Genomic DNA, 17,128 nt, shown 5'->3' with positions numbered 1-17,128 from the left:
TTCCGTTGAGCAGTCACATGAACTCAAGTGCATTCGCTTGTAAGTGGATACCTGACATTCTACCCATGGCGAAGGAGCCAACCCGCACAAATTGTGCACTCATGGCGCCCTAACGCGCTCGCAATGTAAGGGATGCTCCTATGTTACCGAAGTTATCAGAAACTTGGATTAAGCTTGCCTAGCGTGCCCCGGACGCTTTGCACCGTGCCCGCGCGGCTGCCGACAGCCCGCGACTGCAACACCTCGGCTTCGCGCCTCGCAGCCTTGTTACGTCAGCTGCTGGATGCGTAGCACGGCCGGAGCCGCTGCGTACTTTGCATCGGTAGGGCTAAGCAGGCTCGGGGCCATTGCGCCCGTTTCATACGCCGAGAACGTCATGGCTCGCTCAGGACGCCCGCTGCTCTCGTTGACGATGCAATCCCCCCGGCCCGCTGCAGGTCCTGGTCCACAGCCCAACCCACCCAACATCCATCGCATCGCTCGTCGGTGTCAGCGCCGGCACTGGCGCATCCGCCCCAGCCGCGGCGCTACTCCCACACCGCGCCTGCCTTGACCGCGGCAGCACCCCGGGCCCCGCCGCCGCCGCCGCACCCGGGGGCACTCCCAGCTGCCCGGAACACTCGCCACCGCGGCAGAGCGGCGCTGCTACCACTGCCACAACCGCCATGGCAGCAGCAGCTCCCATGGTCGCCGCTTCCACCGCCGTTGCTACTAGCGCCATGCCGCTAGCGGTGGCGGCTCGCGCAGTGGCGGCACGGCCTGCACCGTCGCCCGCAGCCGCCCACACGCGGCGCGGCGCCGTGCCTGGCACCGCTTCTGCCGCTGGCGCCGGTCGCGACCTGACCACCACCACCACCACCAGCAGCAGCCGCCGCCATAGCGCCAGCAACAGCAGCAGTCACGGGGCGTTTGGCGCGTTCTGGGGCCCCTGGGTGCGCAACCTAGGCAGTAGCAGTAGCAGCCGCGGCGGCAGTAGCCGCGATGGCGCCAGCGGCGGCAGCGGCCCCGCACCGCACGGCCGGTTGCTGCCACCACACCACTCCGTGCCGCCGTCCTCGTCAGGGGCCGCGCCAACAGCGGGCGCAGGAGGCGAGCCGGACCCACAGCCGCCGCCGCCCGGGACAACCGGCGCTGGCGGCGGCCCCGCCCGCCCCCGCCCCCGCGCCGTGCGCTCCCGCAGCACCACCCGCACCAGCAGTGTGAGCAGCGCCACTGCCACCACCACGTCCAGCGCGACACCGCAGCCGGCGCCGCCCCCGGGGGCGGCCGGCGGCACTCGCGGCCTCAGCACCAGCAGCCGGTCACTGGGCGCCGACCAGGACGGCCAGGAGGGTGGCGAGGGCGGCGCCAGCAGTGGCGGCAGCAGCGGCGGCAGTAGCAGCGGTGGTAATTGTAGCGGTGGCGGAGGAAACGGCTCCGCCGCCGCACCGCCTTCCCCAGACGCCGTGATCACGACTGGCTCCCAGTCCGCCCCCACCTCCACCTCCACCCCCACCATCCCTATTCCAGAACCCGCACCACCACCACCAGCACCACCACCACCCGCCTCCTCGCGGCCGCCGCCTCGCTTCAGCGTCTTCCAGCTCCCGGGCATGGACGCCGCCGGGCCGCGCGGCCGCCAGGCCTCCGCCGCCGAGCTGTTTGCTGCGCTAGCGGCGGCGGCGCCCGACCAGCGCGCGGTGTGGGCGGCGGTGGCGGAGCTGGCGCCTCGGCTGCTGAGCGCCACCGCGCACGGCCCGCTGCGGGGCTTCGCGGTGGACCTGGAGACCACGGGGCGGCAGTGGGCGGAGCACCGGGTCATCGACGTGGGCGTGATGGACCTGGCCACGGGTGCGTGCGTGGGGTGGGCGGGTGGGTGGGCGGGTGGGTGGGTGCGAGGGGGCTAAGGGGGGCGGATGGGGGGGGTTTGTAAATACAAGCCCAAACTAGCGGAGCACAAGCAAGGGGGAGGGGGCTGTGGAGGTTGGTGAGAACACGGGTAGGGCACACGTGCGCAAGTGTGTTAAAAAACGAAACGAAAGCCCGCCCAGACGACGCAAGTGTATGTGTGCGTGTGTGTATGCATCTCCAATGTCTCCTGGCTGCGTGGCCCACACGCCCGCCCCGCCCCGCCCACACCTACGCCCGCAGGCGACACCTTCACCTCGCTGGTGCACCCGGGCCGTGAGGCGCTGCAGTCGCTGGACCCCGTGGTGACCCACATCACCGGCATCACACCCGAGCTGCTGCGCGCGCAGGCACGCCCCGACGGCTGGGTGTGGCTGGGCCTACTGGCCTGGATGTACCAGCGCTGCCGCGCCGGCGGCGGCGTGCGGCCGGCGCTGATCGGGCACAACCTGAACGTGTTTGACGCGGCCTTCCTGCGGCGGCAGCTGGCCTTTCATGTGAGCTGGGAGGGTTGTGGAGGCAAAGGGAAGGGTGGGAACGGCGGGAAAGCAGGATGTAAAGGGGGGGGAGGTGCGTGGAGTAGGAATGCTGGGAGTAGGGTTGCATCGCCGCTGCGCGTTCTCGCTCGCCACCCACTCCCCCGCTTCGTCAGTCACCCGCACCCTCACCCTCGCCCTCACCCGCACCCCACCCATAATCGTGACTGTACCCCCTCACCCGCACCCACTCCAGGGCTTCCTGCTGCCGCCCAGCTGGTGTGCTGTGGACACACTGCGAGTGGCCATCAGGTGGCAGGTGCCGGGGGCCAAGAAGCTGCAGGTGCGGGAGGGGGTGGGGGCGTTGCATGTGCGGTTGGGTGGGCGTTGGGGGCGGGGTGGGGGCGGTGCGTGCTGGGACAAAGGCGACCATTGTGACCTGGGCATGTGGGGCGCCCCCACGCTGCACTCCCTCCCTCTCCCTCCCCCATCCCCTCCACTCCCTCCCCTGCAGTCGCTGCGCGAGGCGTACGGGCTGCCGGCGATGCAGGCGCACCGCGCGCTGCCTGACGCCGTGCTGGCGGTGGAGGTGCTGGCGGCCATGCTGAGGCAGCGGTCTGGGGCGGCGGGGGCGGCGGCAGGGGCGGCAGGGACGGCGGCAGGGGCGGCAGGGGCGGGTGGAGGAGGAGGTTGGAGAGGTGGCCTGGTCCCGGAGGCAGACCGGGTGCGGGCGGCGTGCTCGGCGGTGCAGCAGGTGGGTCAGCAGGAATGACTGAAAGCGGCCCGCCGATTCTGCCAATGTTCTAGGACCAATTCATGAATGGCATGCATCACGAAAAGCTACAACAGCTGATGCCGCGATGAGAGTGGAATTTATGTGTGGCAGCACCTGCTCTGCCTCGCTCGCTCCCTCGCTCCCTCACTCACGCACCCGCTCACTCGCTCGCACCGCAGGCGCTGAACGACGGCACTCTCAGCTGGTACGCGCCAGCAGACAGCGCGCGCGCCGCCGCCGCCGCCGCCGCCGGCAGCCTCGCCTCGCGCGGCGAGATCCTGCCGCTCGCGCCCTGGCACAAAACCTTCAAGCTGCTACAGTACATGCAGGGCAGCAGCAGCAGCAGCGGCAGCAGCAGCGGCAGCAGCAGCAGTAGCAGTAGCAGTAGCAGTAGCAGTGTTAATGGCGGCGGCGGCAGTAGCGGCAAGGGCCGGGGCGGCTGGGGCCAGTACGAGGTGCTGGTGGCCAGTAGCACACGGGCACGTGCGGAGGCGGACAGGCTGCAGGTGGGGGGTGTGTGTGGTGCCGTTGGCGTGTGGCGCCGTTGGCGTGTGGCGCCGGCGTGTGGTGCTTGTCAAAGCGCAAACGTGCGACCGACCAACAAAGGTGTCAAGACTGCCGCTCTGCCACCCACAGGCATGACTCAGTACAACTGCATCCCTTGACTGTGTTCCACATCACACGCGCGACACGCCCCGTCCGTGTGCGCCCCCCCTGTTCCTGGCTACGCTTTTGAGAATCATGAATGTAAACAACCCCCCCCCCCTGTTCCTGGCTACGCCTTTCATAGTCATGAATGTAACCCCTCCCCGTGTGTGTGAACCCCACACCCCCAGGCCGCCCACCACGGCCCCGACTGGGCCAGTGCCCCCCTGGCCTGGTCCGTGCAGCACCCCGCCAACGACGACTACCCACTGCCCGACCCCGAGGAGCGACTGCCGCCGGAGCCGCCGCGGCAGGCGCGGGGCGCGCTGGGGCAGGCGATGGAATGCCTGGACAGCCACGTGGAGGAGGCGGTGGCGGCGGCGGCGGACGGGGCGGCGGCGGAGGGCGCGGCTGAGGAGGCGGCGGCGGTTGTGGCTGCGGTGATGGGTGAGGTGGAGGGAAGGATGGCGCTGGGGCGGCGAGTTAAAGCCACAGCCTCGATGATGGCGGCGGTGGCAGTGGCGGCGGCTACGCCGCCGCGGCGGCTTCGCGCGCCGCCGTTTGAGTCGGCGGTGGCGGTGCCGGCGGCGGCTGTGACCTCGTCGGACGAGCTCGATTCGGCCGCCCCTGCGCTCGGCACAGCGACGCCGGCAGCGGCCGCGGAGGTTGATGTGGAGTTGAAGGTGGGGGTGGAGGCGGCGGCTGCGGGAGCTGCTTCCGTGGCTGAAGCGGCAGCGGCGGCGACGCTAGCGGCAGCGAGCCGGCTCAGCCCTGTCGTGCCGGTAGGCTGGGCCGCCGCCGCACCCGCCGCGCCCGCCGGCGACACGCGTGCTGCAATTGCCGTTCCCGGTGACATCTTCGACTTTGGCGGTAGCAGCAGGAGCGTCAGCAGCAGCGCCCTGAACGGCAGTAGCGGTGTCGGCAGCGGCGGCGGCGGAGCTAGCCGCCCGGCCGAGCCGCTGGCTGCGGACGCAGCTGCTGCCGGCGCGGACAGCAGCGGCAGCGGCAGTAGCAGCGCTAGCCCGGCACCCGGCAAGGCTGTAGCAGGAGCCCGGCGCCGGAGCGCCAAGGCAGCGGCCGCGGCGGCACCTCCCGCGGATGAGACGGCGGCGGCGGCGGCGGCGCTTGAAGCTGTAGCCACAGCTGCGGCTGCCCCTGCTCCGGAGGCGGCGCCGGTGGGCCGCCGCCGCCGGGGCCGGGCAGCAGCTACAGCCGCCGACACTGACGCCAGCCTGGCGGCGGCTGCTACAGCCGCTGATGCTGCGGGCGCCTTACGCTCGGCTCCGGGGGCAGTGGATGTAGGTGCTCAGGCGGCGCCGGAGCCACTGCCGCCGCCGTCGCCGCCGGCAGCGGCACCAGCACGCAAGCGCAAGGCCAAGAGCGCCAATGTCGAAGCCGCCGTGCCGCCTGGCGCCGAGGGCGAGGCCCCCGCCGGCAGCAGCACCAATGCCACCAGTACCGATACCAGTACCGATACCAGTACCGGTACCATTACGGGTATTACTATCAGCAGCAGCAGCAGTAGCGGCCGTACCAGGGTCAGCGGTAGCGGCAGTAGCAGTAGCCGGACCAGCAGCAGCAGCCGTGCCGGCCTGGAGGCGTGGCGGGCGCTGTCCAGCCCCTTCGCCGCGGAGCCCTACGCCGAACAGCTGTGGTCGCAGCTGCTGCCGCGGCGCGGCCGGCCGCCGTTGATGGACAAGCTGGCGGCGGCGGCGGAGTCGGTGAGGCGGCAGCGGGGCGGGGCACGCGGCAGGGCGCTAGCCTTTGCTTCCCTGAAACACGACATACGCGGTCCTGCGTTTTTGCTAACCTCCCTTATGCTCACACTGCTAAGCACGTGACTATGCTCCTCACCACCCTATGCTCTTGCGTGTACTAGGAATTCATTACACTTCTAAACACACGCACACATGTAGTACATACACACACGTACGTAACACACACGTGTAACCGCAGGGCCGGCTGCCCACGCCGCACGCGCTGCTGATGCACGTGCCTCGCTCCGTGGTGGCCCACCGCCCCGTGCTGGATGCGGCGGCGCTGGCGGCGGCCCTGGCCGCCACGGAGGAGCTGAGGGCGGAGCTGGGCAGCTGGAGGCAGGTGCGTGCGGGGCTGGGTGCGTGCGTGCTGGTGCGTGTGTGTGTGGGTGTGTGTGTGTGGGGGGGGGGTAAAACCACCACCACGCCTTCTGACGTTTGCCCTTTCATCCCTGTCCTGCCGCATGCACCCTCCGCGTGCTGCTGCTGCCGGCGCCTAGCCCTACCTTTAACCCTCATTCTCCCCCCTCCCCCCCCCCCCACACACTTACACACCCAGGTGAAGGAGGCGCTGCGGGACATGCCGCACCTGTCCACACCCGTGGCCCTGCGTGTGCGGTTCAGGTGCGCAGACAGGGGCGGCAGCAGGCAGCAGCAGCACACGGCCGGCGTGTGTGTTAAAGAGCAGTGTGTGCGTGTGTGCCCGTGTGCAGCGTCCTGCGCATCCAGGTGCCCTTGAGCGTCAACGACATGTACCGGTACCCGACAAGCATTCCCGCGCACTCCCCCCGCAATCTCCCGCACTCCCACGCATCCCCACGCATCCCCCCGCCTGCTCCCCCGCGTGCTCCCCCGCGTGCTCCCCCGCGTGCTCCCCCGCCTGCTCCCCCGCCTGCTCCCCCCGCCTGCTCACCCCGCCTGCTCACCCCGCCCGCTCACCCCGCCGCCCCCGCCGCCGCCAGGTCCACGCGCGTCATCTCGCTGCTCCCGCGCGGCTTCGCCCTGACTGCCCAGCTGCAGCTGCTGCCGGGACAGCTGCAGCCGCTGCTGCCCGAGCTGTCGGGCCTCGAGCTGGAGGTGCGGAGAATGGGGGATCGCCTTGGGGGGGGGGAGCTGGCATCTCTGTCTCTGTGTCGCAGCAGCGCGCGGCCGTGTGTGTGGACCTTGTTGCCTTGCGCCCTCCCAATCACCCTGCTCGTGCTCACACGCGCATGCAAATGCACATACACATACACACATACACAGATGTGATGCACCCCCTCCCTCCCAACCTTCCTGCCTCCCCTCACAGGCCACCTGGATGGAGTTCGGCAACCCGCGCGCCGGCCCGCTGCTGCGCGCGCAGGGCGCCGAGTGGTGCGCCCGCGGCTCCGAGTGGGTGGTGCGCGGCGCGCTGTGGCCGTCGCCCATGGGCGGTGAGTGCGAGTGGCGCCGGCCCCGTCCCATGGGTGTGGTGATGAGGAACGCTCTGTGTGCCCCGCAAGTGCGCTGGCTATGTGTGTGTGCGTGTGTGCGCGCGTGTGTGTGTGTGTGTGTGCGTGTGTGCGTGTGTGTGTGTGTGTAACAACGGTTTACAGTTGTTTATCGGATCACGTGATCGTGTATCCGGACAACCCGTAGTTGCTAGTGCCAGGGTGTGTGTGTGTGTGTGTTTATGTGCCCCGCGTGCGCGCTGTGCGTGCACTGGTGGTCGTCCACTTCGCCTCATTGGCATGCCTGCAACCCCCCCGCTTCATCCCCTGGCATGCGTTTCCAACACACACACACACACACACACACACACACACACACACACACACACACACACACACACACACACACACACACACATACACACACACACACACAGACACAGACACACACACACACACAAGTACACACACACACACGCACACACGCACACGCACACGCACACACACACACACGTTTGCCGTCATGCATGCGCCCATGCCGTCCCCCGCCTGCTTACTTACTCGTGGTCGCCCAACCTCCGTCTCTTTCCCAAATCGCGCAACCCCTAGTATAGTTAATTGGGCTGGGACTGGGCTGCGTGTTTGCTCTTGCTCGTCGCGCGCCGCCGCGCTAACATGTTCCTACGCTCTTGTTCGTGACACTCCCCTGCTGCCGCCCTGTGCTCTGTTATTTTCTTATTCGCTCGTAGGTGAGAATTTCATCGAGGATTGGGCGGGAGCTTGGACTTAGCGGCCAGGAGTAGCGACGCGGAGCTAGGAATCGTAGGAGTGCCTGGGCCTCACGGTACCGTGAGCACATGCATGGGTTTGCACCCTTGAGAGCGTGTGGACACTAATCCCCCCTCGAGGTTAGAGTAGCGGGGGTTGCGCGATTTCCGATTGGTAAGGCCGGTGGCTCACCGCAGCAGGTCTGCGAGGTAACTTCAGGTAACATCCGTAAACCGTCGCTTTGCTGCATCGCATACACTGTCGTTGCGCAACGTTTTCCTTGTGCTCTTTAACACACACACACACACACACACACACACACACACACACGCGGTGGGCAACATCGCCCACCGCGGAGCTCGGTAGCGGGCGTGGGTATTTGTCCGTAACTGCGCACGCGTGTTTGGCGGCTTTGTTCCATATGTGTTGTGTTTACCCCCCCCCACACACACACACACACACACACCAAACACCAAACACGCACGCACACAGGCCCCCGCTTCGAGCTGCCGGGCCCCGACGTGCTACCCGCCGCCGACTTCAACCCCGACCGCGACCTGGTCACAGCCACTCACCGCGCCGTCACGCCGCTGCAGCCGCACGATGTGGCGGCGGCGGCGGCGGCGCTGCTCGACAGCATGACGGAGGCGGCGGCGGCGGAGGCGGCGGCGGCGGAGACGGCGGCAGAGGCCAAGAAAGAAAAGAAGGCGGCCCTGGGTGCGTGCAGCCGTCGTTGTTGCATCCTCCGTGTTTGCCTGTTGCTGTTCTCGAGTGCTCTGGTGTTGCAGCCCGCCTCTCATTCAGCCTGCCGGACCCACATTGTGATGAGCCAATGCCTGTTTCACCTCTCACGTGCCGTCCCCCCGTCCTGCTCCTGCCTTGCGCCCTCAGCCCTGCCCGACGTGCTGCCCCCCTCCGCCCGTGAGGCCTTGTACACCCTGCTCACCACCGCCACCGGCAGTAGCAGCGGCGGCAGTGGTGGCAGTAGCAGCAGCAGTGCCCCAGAGGGCAGTAGCTGCAGCAGCAGCGGTAGCCGCAGCGGTAGCGGCAGCAGCGTTGACGACGCAGAGGGCCTGCCAGCCGCCGGCGGCAGTAGCAGCAGCAGCAGCAGTAGCAGCAGTACCAGCAGTAGCAGTAGCGCCGTTGTGGGCCGCAGCAGCAGCACGGGCCGGGGGCGGCCGCGCACCTCCCACCACCTCATGAGCTCCCCCCGCGCCGAGCCGGCGCCTTCCGCCGCCTCGTCGCCCGCCTCCCCCTCCTCCTCCCCCTCCTCCTCCCCCGCCTCCCCCGCCACACCCGAGCAGCTGCAACCCGGTGACGACGGGGCAGCAGCACCACCACCACCACCAACACCAACAACAACAGGACCAGTTGCCACGTACGCGGCAGTAGCGGGCGCGCCGGCGGCGGCGCCGGCGCTGCTGCCGCTGCCCAGCCTGGCGCAGGCGTTTGACACGCTGCACCGGCCGCGCCTGTCCCACCTGCAGCCGTGCGTGGTGGTGCGCCCGGAGCAGGAGGGCCCGCAGGCAGCCCAGCCCCCTGCTACTGCCGCTACTGCCGCTACTGCCGCGGCGGCTAGTGCGGCTGCTACTGCCGGTGCGGCTGCGCCGCCGCTGGTGCTGACGCCGTACAGTGTGTGTGGGCGGGTGGTGGCCTTCCACGAACTGTTCTTCTCGCAGCTGCGCATGCAGCAGCTGCGGCACAGCGTCAGGTGCGGAGGGACTGGGGGCTAGGGGCGAGAGGGAGGGAGGGAGGTACATGCATGATTAGTGAGGTGCGGGCGGACTGGGGGGAGGAGGGGGGAGTGGGTAGGTTACGGTATCCCGGAGCCAAGAACAAGTTGAGGGCTTGAACCCGAGGCTGGGGGACAGAGGAGGGAAGAGGTGGGGTGTGCGGAGGTCAGGGTCGATCACGTGACACGCACGCAGGCTGATTTGCTTCCTCGGGAACCGCACCACCACCACCACCACCACCACCGTTTACCCCCGCTTACCATCGCTTTGCGCTTACCCCTTCTCCCCCTTCCCTTGTATGCGCCTCCCCCTCTACCTCCCTACCTCCCTCTCTCCACCCCTCCACGCACGCACGCACGCACGCACGCGCTCTGCTCCCCCGCGCCGTGTCAGGGGTCCCAACTGGGCGCCTGTGGCGGCGGAGGAGGTGGTGGCGGCGGCGGTGGGCGGTCTGGGCTTCAGCCTGACACGCGCGCAGGCCCGGGCGCTTGACGAGGTGTTGGCGGACATGGGACCCGGCAGCGCACACACCATGTACAGGTGGGGGGGGGGAAAGGTTGTAAATACCAGCCCAAACTAAAGCAAACCAAGGGGGTTGTGTGTGTGTGTGTGTGTGTGTTCTATTAAAGACCGCCAGGAAGAATAAGCGCGAAATGTGTGTGTGTGTGTGTGTGCACACGCGCACTACCACCACCCTTCACCACCCAGGTACCTCTGTAACACCAACCACGGCCCGCCCGCCCCCAGGCTGCTTCAGGGCGACGTGGGTAGCGGCAAGACCGCGGTGGCGCTGGTGGCGATGGTGGCGGCGGCGGCAGCGGGGCTGCAGGCGGTGCTGGTGGTGCCCACCACGGTGCTGGCGGCGCAGCACGCGGCGGCGCTGGAGCGGCTGCTGGGTAGGCTGCCGGCGGCGGCGCGGGCGCAGCTGGGGTTGCCGGCGGCGCCGCTGCTGCTCACGGGGGAGGCCAAGGTGGGTGGGGGCGGCGGCGTGGGGGCGGCGGCGTGCCTGCTGGTGTGTGCTTGGTGTGGCCAGGGAGTGTGGACGCGGCTAAGCGGTATGTGCACGAGGTGTCATGTTTGGCGACATTGTGGCATAAACATGGGAGGGGTGTGGCAGGAGAAGCGGCCGTGTGACGATCCCGCCCGCATCCTTTCTTCTCCCCCCACCCCCCAGAATCACATACCCCACTGGCTACGACTTCACTTCGTAAACTTAATGCATGTAACCCCACCCCACTCCACCCCCACCACCAGGCCAAGGAGAAGCGGCAGGCTGCCTCGGGCCTGGCCGACGGCAGCGTGTGTCTGGCTGTGGGCACCCACGGGCTGCTGCACGTGCCCGCCTACCACCGCCTGGGGCTGCTGGTGCTGGACGAGTCACATAAGTGAGGGGGGAGGGAGGGAGGGATGGTGGGGCGGACGAGGGAGGGATGTCGGAGCGAACAGCTGGCGTGCCTGTGCGGGTGGCCTCTTTGCCCCCTCAGCGCCAACCTCCTGCATACGACACACACACACACACACACACACACACGCGCACACACACGCACACGCACACACACACACACACACACACACACGCACTCTCTCTCACACACACAAACGTGCAATGCATCCCCTCCCTCCCTCGCTCCCCTCACACACACAAACACACACACATAAACACACCTCTGCGCAAATACAGGTTCGGCGTGTCCCAGCTGGAGAAGCTCAGCAGCGGCCTCCTGCACCTCACCGCCACCTCCATCTCCACCACCACCTCATCATCATCACCCGCCGCCTCTGACGACGACGCCTCAGACAGCCCCAGCCCCAGCCCCAGCATCAGGCCTACCTCCCGCACCTCCTTACGCACCTCCTCCCCCACCGCCTCCACCCCCACCTCCCCCACCTCCTCCACCTCCTCCGCTCGTGGCCCTCCGCACCTGCTCAACATGTCCGCCACGCCCATCCCGCGCACCCTGGCCGCCGCCGTGTACGGCCACATGGACGTGTCGCGGCTGGACGAGCTGCCGCCGGGCCGCACGCCCGTGCGAACACACCTGGTGCAGGTGCGGGGGGGGGAGGGAGGAGGGTTCCAAGCCCATGGCGGACGTGTGTGTGTGTGTGTGTGTGTGTGTGTGTGTGTGTGTGTGTGTGCATGCGTGCGTGCGTGTGTGTGTGTGTGCGCGTACTTCCATCCGCGCCTTTTCCAATCCCGCACTCCCCCTCTCCGTCGCTCCCACCTCCCAACCCCACGACGATGGGACATTTTCGTTGGTCTCGGGCACATAACCCCCTCCCCTCCCCCACCTCCCCCCTCCCTCCCCTCTCCTCCCCCCCTCTCCTCCCTCTCCTCCAGGACGACGCGGACATTCCCTACACCGACCCAGGGGTGGTGCGGGAGATGGACGCCATGTGGGCGGAGGTGCTGAGGGAGGTGACCTCAGGTGGGGCGGGGGCGGGGCGGGGATGGGGGGGCGGCAAGGGAGGGCAGGGCAGGGCGGGCGGGGTGGCGTGTACGGCCGCAGGTGCGGGCTGAGCGCATGAGCGAGGCACACCAAAGCCAGCTGTCCTAGCGTACCGACACATACACACACATACACACACACACACACACACACACGGTAGCCTCTCACACACACGCAAACGCGCCCTGTGTGCGGGTACATGCATGCACGTGCACACGAATGCACGAACCCCTGCCCTCCCACACTCATACTCTCCCCTACTCCCACACTCCCACACTCCCACAGGTGACCCGCCCGGCCGCGCTTTTGTGGTGTACCCTCTGCGCACTGCCAGCACAGCCGGCGGCGGCGGCGGCGGCGAGGCCGCCAGTGCGCGCAGTGCGGCCGCCGCCGCCGCCGCCGCCGCGGCCGAGGACCTGAAGAATGCACAGGTGGGCGCGCGTGCGGCGCAGTTGTGCTAATGGTGGGGCTGGGGGTGGAGCTGGGGGTGGAGCTGGAGGCGGGGCTGGACCTTTGTGCGTGGCCCTGAGCACACTGGAGGCGTTATGTGCGGGTTCCATGCCGCATCTATGTGTGTATGTATATGTGTGTGTGTGTGTGTGTGTGTGTGTGTGTGTGTGTGTGTGTGTGTGTGTGTGTGTGTGTGTGTGTGTGTGTGTGTGTGTGTGTGTGTGTGTGTGTGTGTGTGTGTGTGTGTGTGTGTGTGTGTGTGTGTGTGTGTGTGTGTCCCACTATGTCGGAGTGTGCGCGGCTGGGGTGACGCGAACTTCAAGCCGCTCACGATGCTTATGTGGTGACCCCACGCCCCTCGGTTGGCTTGCTTTGGGTTTTGGAGTGGACTGCTCCTCCCCGCCCACCCCCCGCTAGCTTAGCTTGGTGTGGTTCCGTTTGGGCTGGTATTCACAACCTCCACCCACCGCCCACCCATCCACTCCCCCCCCCTGCAGGACCAGGCCGAGGTGCTGTCCGCCATGTTTGCGCCGTACGGCGTGACCACACAGCTGCTGCACGGCAAGATGAAGGCGGAGGAGAAGCAGGCGGCGCTGGAGGTGCGTGGCATAGGGCGGCAGCCGTTGTGTGGGGGAGGGCGGGTGGGGGAGTGCATTTGTGTGGCTTTAAGGCTTGTTGAACACAACCATCAAGAGCTCTTCACACACTCAAACTCACTGACACACGCGTGTTGTGTTGCCGCTCTCTCCTTGGAGCACATTTCCGGCCCAACCCTCACCTTTCCTGCCTTTCCTCGCCCTCCCGTTCCTCGCCCTCCCGCCTCCCTGGCCCCCCCCCCATCCCGCCTCCCCCATCCCGCCTCCCACCACCACCACCCCCAAAGGCCTTCCGGCGCGGCGACGTACGGCTGCTGGTGTGCACCACAGTGGTGGAGGTGGGCGTGGACGTGCCGGAGGCGACGGTGGTGGTGGTGGAGCACGCCGAGCGCTTCGGCCTGGCGCAGCTGCACCAGCTGCGGGGGCGCGTGGGCCGCGGCGCCCGGCCGGGCGTGTGCTACCTGTGCGTGCCGTACGGCGACGCGGCGGCGCGGCGGCGGCTGGCCGTGATGGAGCAGACGTCGGACGGTGGGTCGGTGTGTGTGTGTGTGTGGAGGGGGGGGGCGGAGTTAATGATCGGGGGGAAGAGCGTCAGGGTGTCAGCTCGTGGCGCCAGCTCTATAATTACTCTCCCCCTCCTGGGAACGTTGGAAACAACCACATACACACACAAAGACCGCACCTCCTCCCCCTTCCCCTTCCCCTCCTCCTCCCCTTCCCCTCCTCCTCCTCCCCGCCTCTCCCCTCAGGCTTCCTGGTGGCTGAGCGCGACCTGGAGCAGCGCGGTATGGGCCACCTGTTCGGCGCGGGCGCGGGCACACGGCAGCACGGCAGGCTGGACGTGTCGCCGCTGACGCAGGCGGTGGTGGAGCAGGCCGGCGCGGCGGCGGCGGGCGTGGCGATGGTGGAGGCGGCGCGGCGCGCGGCGGCGGCGGTGGCGGCGGAGTGGGAGGCGGCCGGGAAGGGAGGGGGAGAGGAAGGGGGTCAGGGGGAGGGGGTCGGGGAGCGGGCGCTGCTGGAGGCGGCGATGCAGGCGTTCCGGCCCGGGGAGCTGAGCGCGGCGGACGCGCTGGCGGCGTGAGGAGGAGCTCAGGGATGGATGGGGGTGGTGTGTGTTGGTGTTGAAAGGTTGTGTGTGGCGTTTGGCGGCGAAGATGGCGGAAGAGGCGGCGCTGCCGAGTGGTGCCCGTCGGTGTTGGGCCGTGTGGGAGTGTGCGGAGCCCTAGTTCGTCACGAGTCGTCTCCGCAATGCAGTGCCGCCTTATCCTATGCAGAAGTGAACTAACTGACGCTTGGCATTGCGAGAAGCGCTGCCTGCCTGGAATATCGTCAGCTTTCCTGCCTCATCCAGTCCGCAACCACTTGTCAGTTGCACTGTCTAATCCTCACGTTTCGGGCATGACAGCAGTTCCCTCAGGTAGAGCTTTGTATAGACTGCTTGCAGGCGGTGTACGCTAATTAGGCGCACTGCAAGCTGGTCGGCGCACGCCTGGGCGCCACACAACATAGTTTGTACCCACCGAGCAGCCTATTACACACGTTGTTGAAGCATCTATTCCAAAAGTAACTTAGCTCGAAGTCTGTCACGACGGCGGGTTTGTGGCCCTGGAGGCCGTTTTCGCCGCTGAGCTCCTTCAACACGCCGGCCCATTATCAAGCATAGTATCGCCCTTTAACTACAATACTGATATTGATGAGCCTCCTAAATGCCCGCGGCGGGGCTGGCGCCCATTCATCAGCGACCGGATGGCCCAGCGTCGCTCGCGCTCGGTCGGTGACGCTTTGCCGCGCCTCCGCTAAGCCGGACAGCTCGGTCCGATCAGCAGCAGTAACGACCATCGAGCGGCCCTCGCCCACCACCTCCCAGCCGAGCGGCGCCACTTCATCCGGAGCGGTCGGCCCCGCCCGGGAAGCAGCCCCACCCGCGCTGAGCACCTCGAGCACCTCGAGCGCCGCGGCCACCGCGGCCCCGCCCTCGCTCTCCCGCCGCGACCCGCGCCTCCTCGCCGCCATGGCTGGCGCCCTGACCCTGGTGGGAGAGGCCTGCTACAACCGGCTGTCATCGCTACAGCCGGAGCAGCTGCCGGCGCTGGAGGCTGTGGCGGCGGCGCTGGGCGGCGGCGCGGCGGCGGCAGCGGGCGTGGCGGCAGCGGGACTTGGTCTGGCCAAGCTGGTGATGGGGGATAAATTCCACGTGGAGCTGCTGCGGTGGGTGGTCTGATGGTCTGATGGTCTGGTTATGGTGGGGTTGTAATGGGGTGTGAGGTGGTCCAGCACGGCGGTGAGGGTGGTGGGCTGGTGGAGGGGGAAGCAGGGGGCAGGGCAGATGGGAGACGGCGGGTTGCGCGGGTGCAGGCTGTATTGCACCGGCAGTTACCGCAGCATCGAGCATTCGCGCCCCCCCCCCCCATCCACACTCGCACCCCGCCCCCGCCCCGCACAAGTAGGACCTGTTCCGTTGGGCTCGGGCACACAACCCACCCACACAACCCACACACACACCCACACACGCCCCCACCTCACGCCCCCACCCCACTTCCTCCACCCCCACAGCGGCCGCCTGTACATTGTGGCGGGCGTGCCCTCCGCCGGCCCCGCCGTGGCCCCGGGCGCGGTGGTGGTGCGCCCCACCGGCGACGTGCGCGGCAACGGCGCCTTCGCCGCCGCCTCCATCCCCGCCGGCACCTGCCTGGGCGCCTACAGCGGGGTGCTGCTGGACACAGAGGCCTTCGACGCCAAGTACCCGGACGGAGCGGTGAGGGGGCGGCGCGTGCTTGGGAGTGCTTGTGTGTGCTTGGGTGTGCTTGTGTGTGCCGCCCAGACCCCCACCAACCCGCCGTGCCAGGCCGCATGTGGGGCGTGCTGGCACCCGGGCCGAGGCTGTGGCTGAGGGGGGCACATGAAGTAGTGCCGACCCAACACACCAAGCCGCACACCAACCCGAAAACCCCATACCCCAAACACACGCACGCACACACGCTCCCCCACCCCACACCCCACCCCACCCCACCCCACCCCACCCCACCCCCCACAGGGCGACTACGCCATGGCTGTGGACGAGCGCCACGTGCTCGACGCCGCGCACCTGGCCCCCGACACCGCCGCCTTCCACCCCGTGCACATGAACCACAGCCGCGCCCGCCCCAACGTGGGCCGCTACTACCGCCGCGCCACACGCACCGTGCTGTTCTTCACGCTGCGGCGGGTGGAGGCGGGCGAGGAGCTGCTGTACGACTACGGGCGGCGCTACTGGCGGGGGCGGGAGCACCTGGAGCTGCCGTGAGGGGCGGAGGGGGATGGAAGGGGGTCGTGTGACCGAGAGCCATATGAGTGGAGAGGTAGAGTGTGTGTTTTGCGTTTGTGTTTTGTTTAGGAGCGTTTGCGGAGAGCCAAGAAACCTTGAAACCTGCATAAACCGTTTCCGAAACCCAAAGCCGGGCCAGGGGCCGGCGGGCCCTCTTTCGGGCGTCTGGCTTCACGCGGGTGCCCCATTGCGAACCACACTGCAAAATGCGGGAGGTGCGTACGTGATAAACCCCAATGCTTCACTGTGTTGGATAGCGCGGGGGCCCCCGCTGCATGGTGCCTGCTGGGGTGCACCTGGCGGCAGGGCGTGGTGGGCGGGTGGCGGCGGTGGACTGGAGCCTTGTGCGCGGGGAAGAATGCAATGGGCACTGCCAACGCCGACGGGCGACGAAGAATGGAGTTTGTGTGAGCGAGGGGTTGCGAGTGCCCACAAGTGCGGTGGGCTGCACTGCAATTTGCAAGGAGAGTGATATGCTCGAGTGTAATGCTTGATTCATCCTTTGGATCAGTTCTTCAGCTGCACCGGTTTTGATGCAGACTGCCTACGGCTGATAAGGTCGCAGGCTCGAAGCCCTGGCATTCATGGGAGGAGAGGGGCTTCATCCTGCCATCTACCACATGGATGTGTGTGCACGTGTGTGTGTATGTGTGTGTGTGTTTCTGTGTGTGTATACGTATGTGTGTATGCGTGTGTTTGTGTGTTTGTGTGCTGTTTGACTGCTCATGGAGTTTGCGTGTAGGTGGGAATGAGGTACCCAAGTATGTGCCGCGGGTTGTGATGTGGTTGTGTCGCTTCAAGGGTGGTTGTTGCCGTGCAGCGCGTTTGGCTGCTGTTGATACGGTGCCCGCAGTCCTGACGCACACAATATGCTTAAG

The 17,128-nt window shown here is 67.5% G+C and overlaps 2 protein-coding genes across 2 annotated transcripts; both read left to right on the top strand.

The window, feature by feature from the left end:
* The first annotated feature begins 19 nt into the window (after positions 1-19).
* On the top strand, positions 20-14,275 carry CHLRE_01g021850v5 (uncharacterized protein). The gene is made up of 22 exons (XM_043058487.1): positions 20-322; positions 438-1,830; positions 2,131-2,384; positions 2,620-2,706; positions 2,878-3,117; positions 3,318-3,644; positions 3,975-5,504; positions 5,740-5,883; positions 6,100-6,164; positions 6,503-6,617; positions 6,832-6,955; positions 8,213-8,437; positions 8,612-9,431; positions 9,847-9,993; positions 10,201-10,423; positions 10,708-10,838; positions 11,135-11,501; positions 11,792-11,879; positions 12,186-12,331; positions 12,848-12,949; positions 13,234-13,474; positions 13,696-14,275. The coding sequence occupies exons 2-22, from the start codon at positions 666-668 to the stop codon at positions 14,025-14,027; spliced, it is 6,873 nt and encodes a 2,290-aa protein (XP_042928401.1). The 5' UTR covers positions 20-322; positions 438-665; the 3' UTR covers positions 14,028-14,275.
* Positions 14,276-14,329: 54 nt separating this feature from the next.
* On the top strand, positions 14,330-17,125 carry CHLRE_01g021800v5 (uncharacterized protein). The gene is made up of 3 exons (XM_043058486.1): positions 14,330-15,154; positions 15,500-15,701; positions 15,981-17,125. Exons 1-3 carry the CDS (start codon positions 14,640-14,642, stop codon positions 16,227-16,229), a joined length of 966 nt encoding a protein of 321 aa, XP_042928400.1. The 5' UTR covers positions 14,330-14,639; the 3' UTR covers positions 16,230-17,125.
* Positions 17,126-17,128: the final 3 nt, after the last annotated feature.

The sequence above is a fragment of the Chlamydomonas reinhardtii genome, chromosome 1 (assembly GCF_000002595.2).
Source record: "Chlamydomonas reinhardtii strain CC-503 cw92 mt+ chromosome 1, whole genome shotgun sequence".
Taxonomy (NCBI): Eukaryota; Viridiplantae; Chlorophyta; class Chlorophyceae; order Chlamydomonadales; family Chlamydomonadaceae; genus Chlamydomonas; species Chlamydomonas reinhardtii.
Note: the sequence above shows the minus strand (reverse complement) of the source record. Positions and strands in the feature narration are given on the sequence as shown.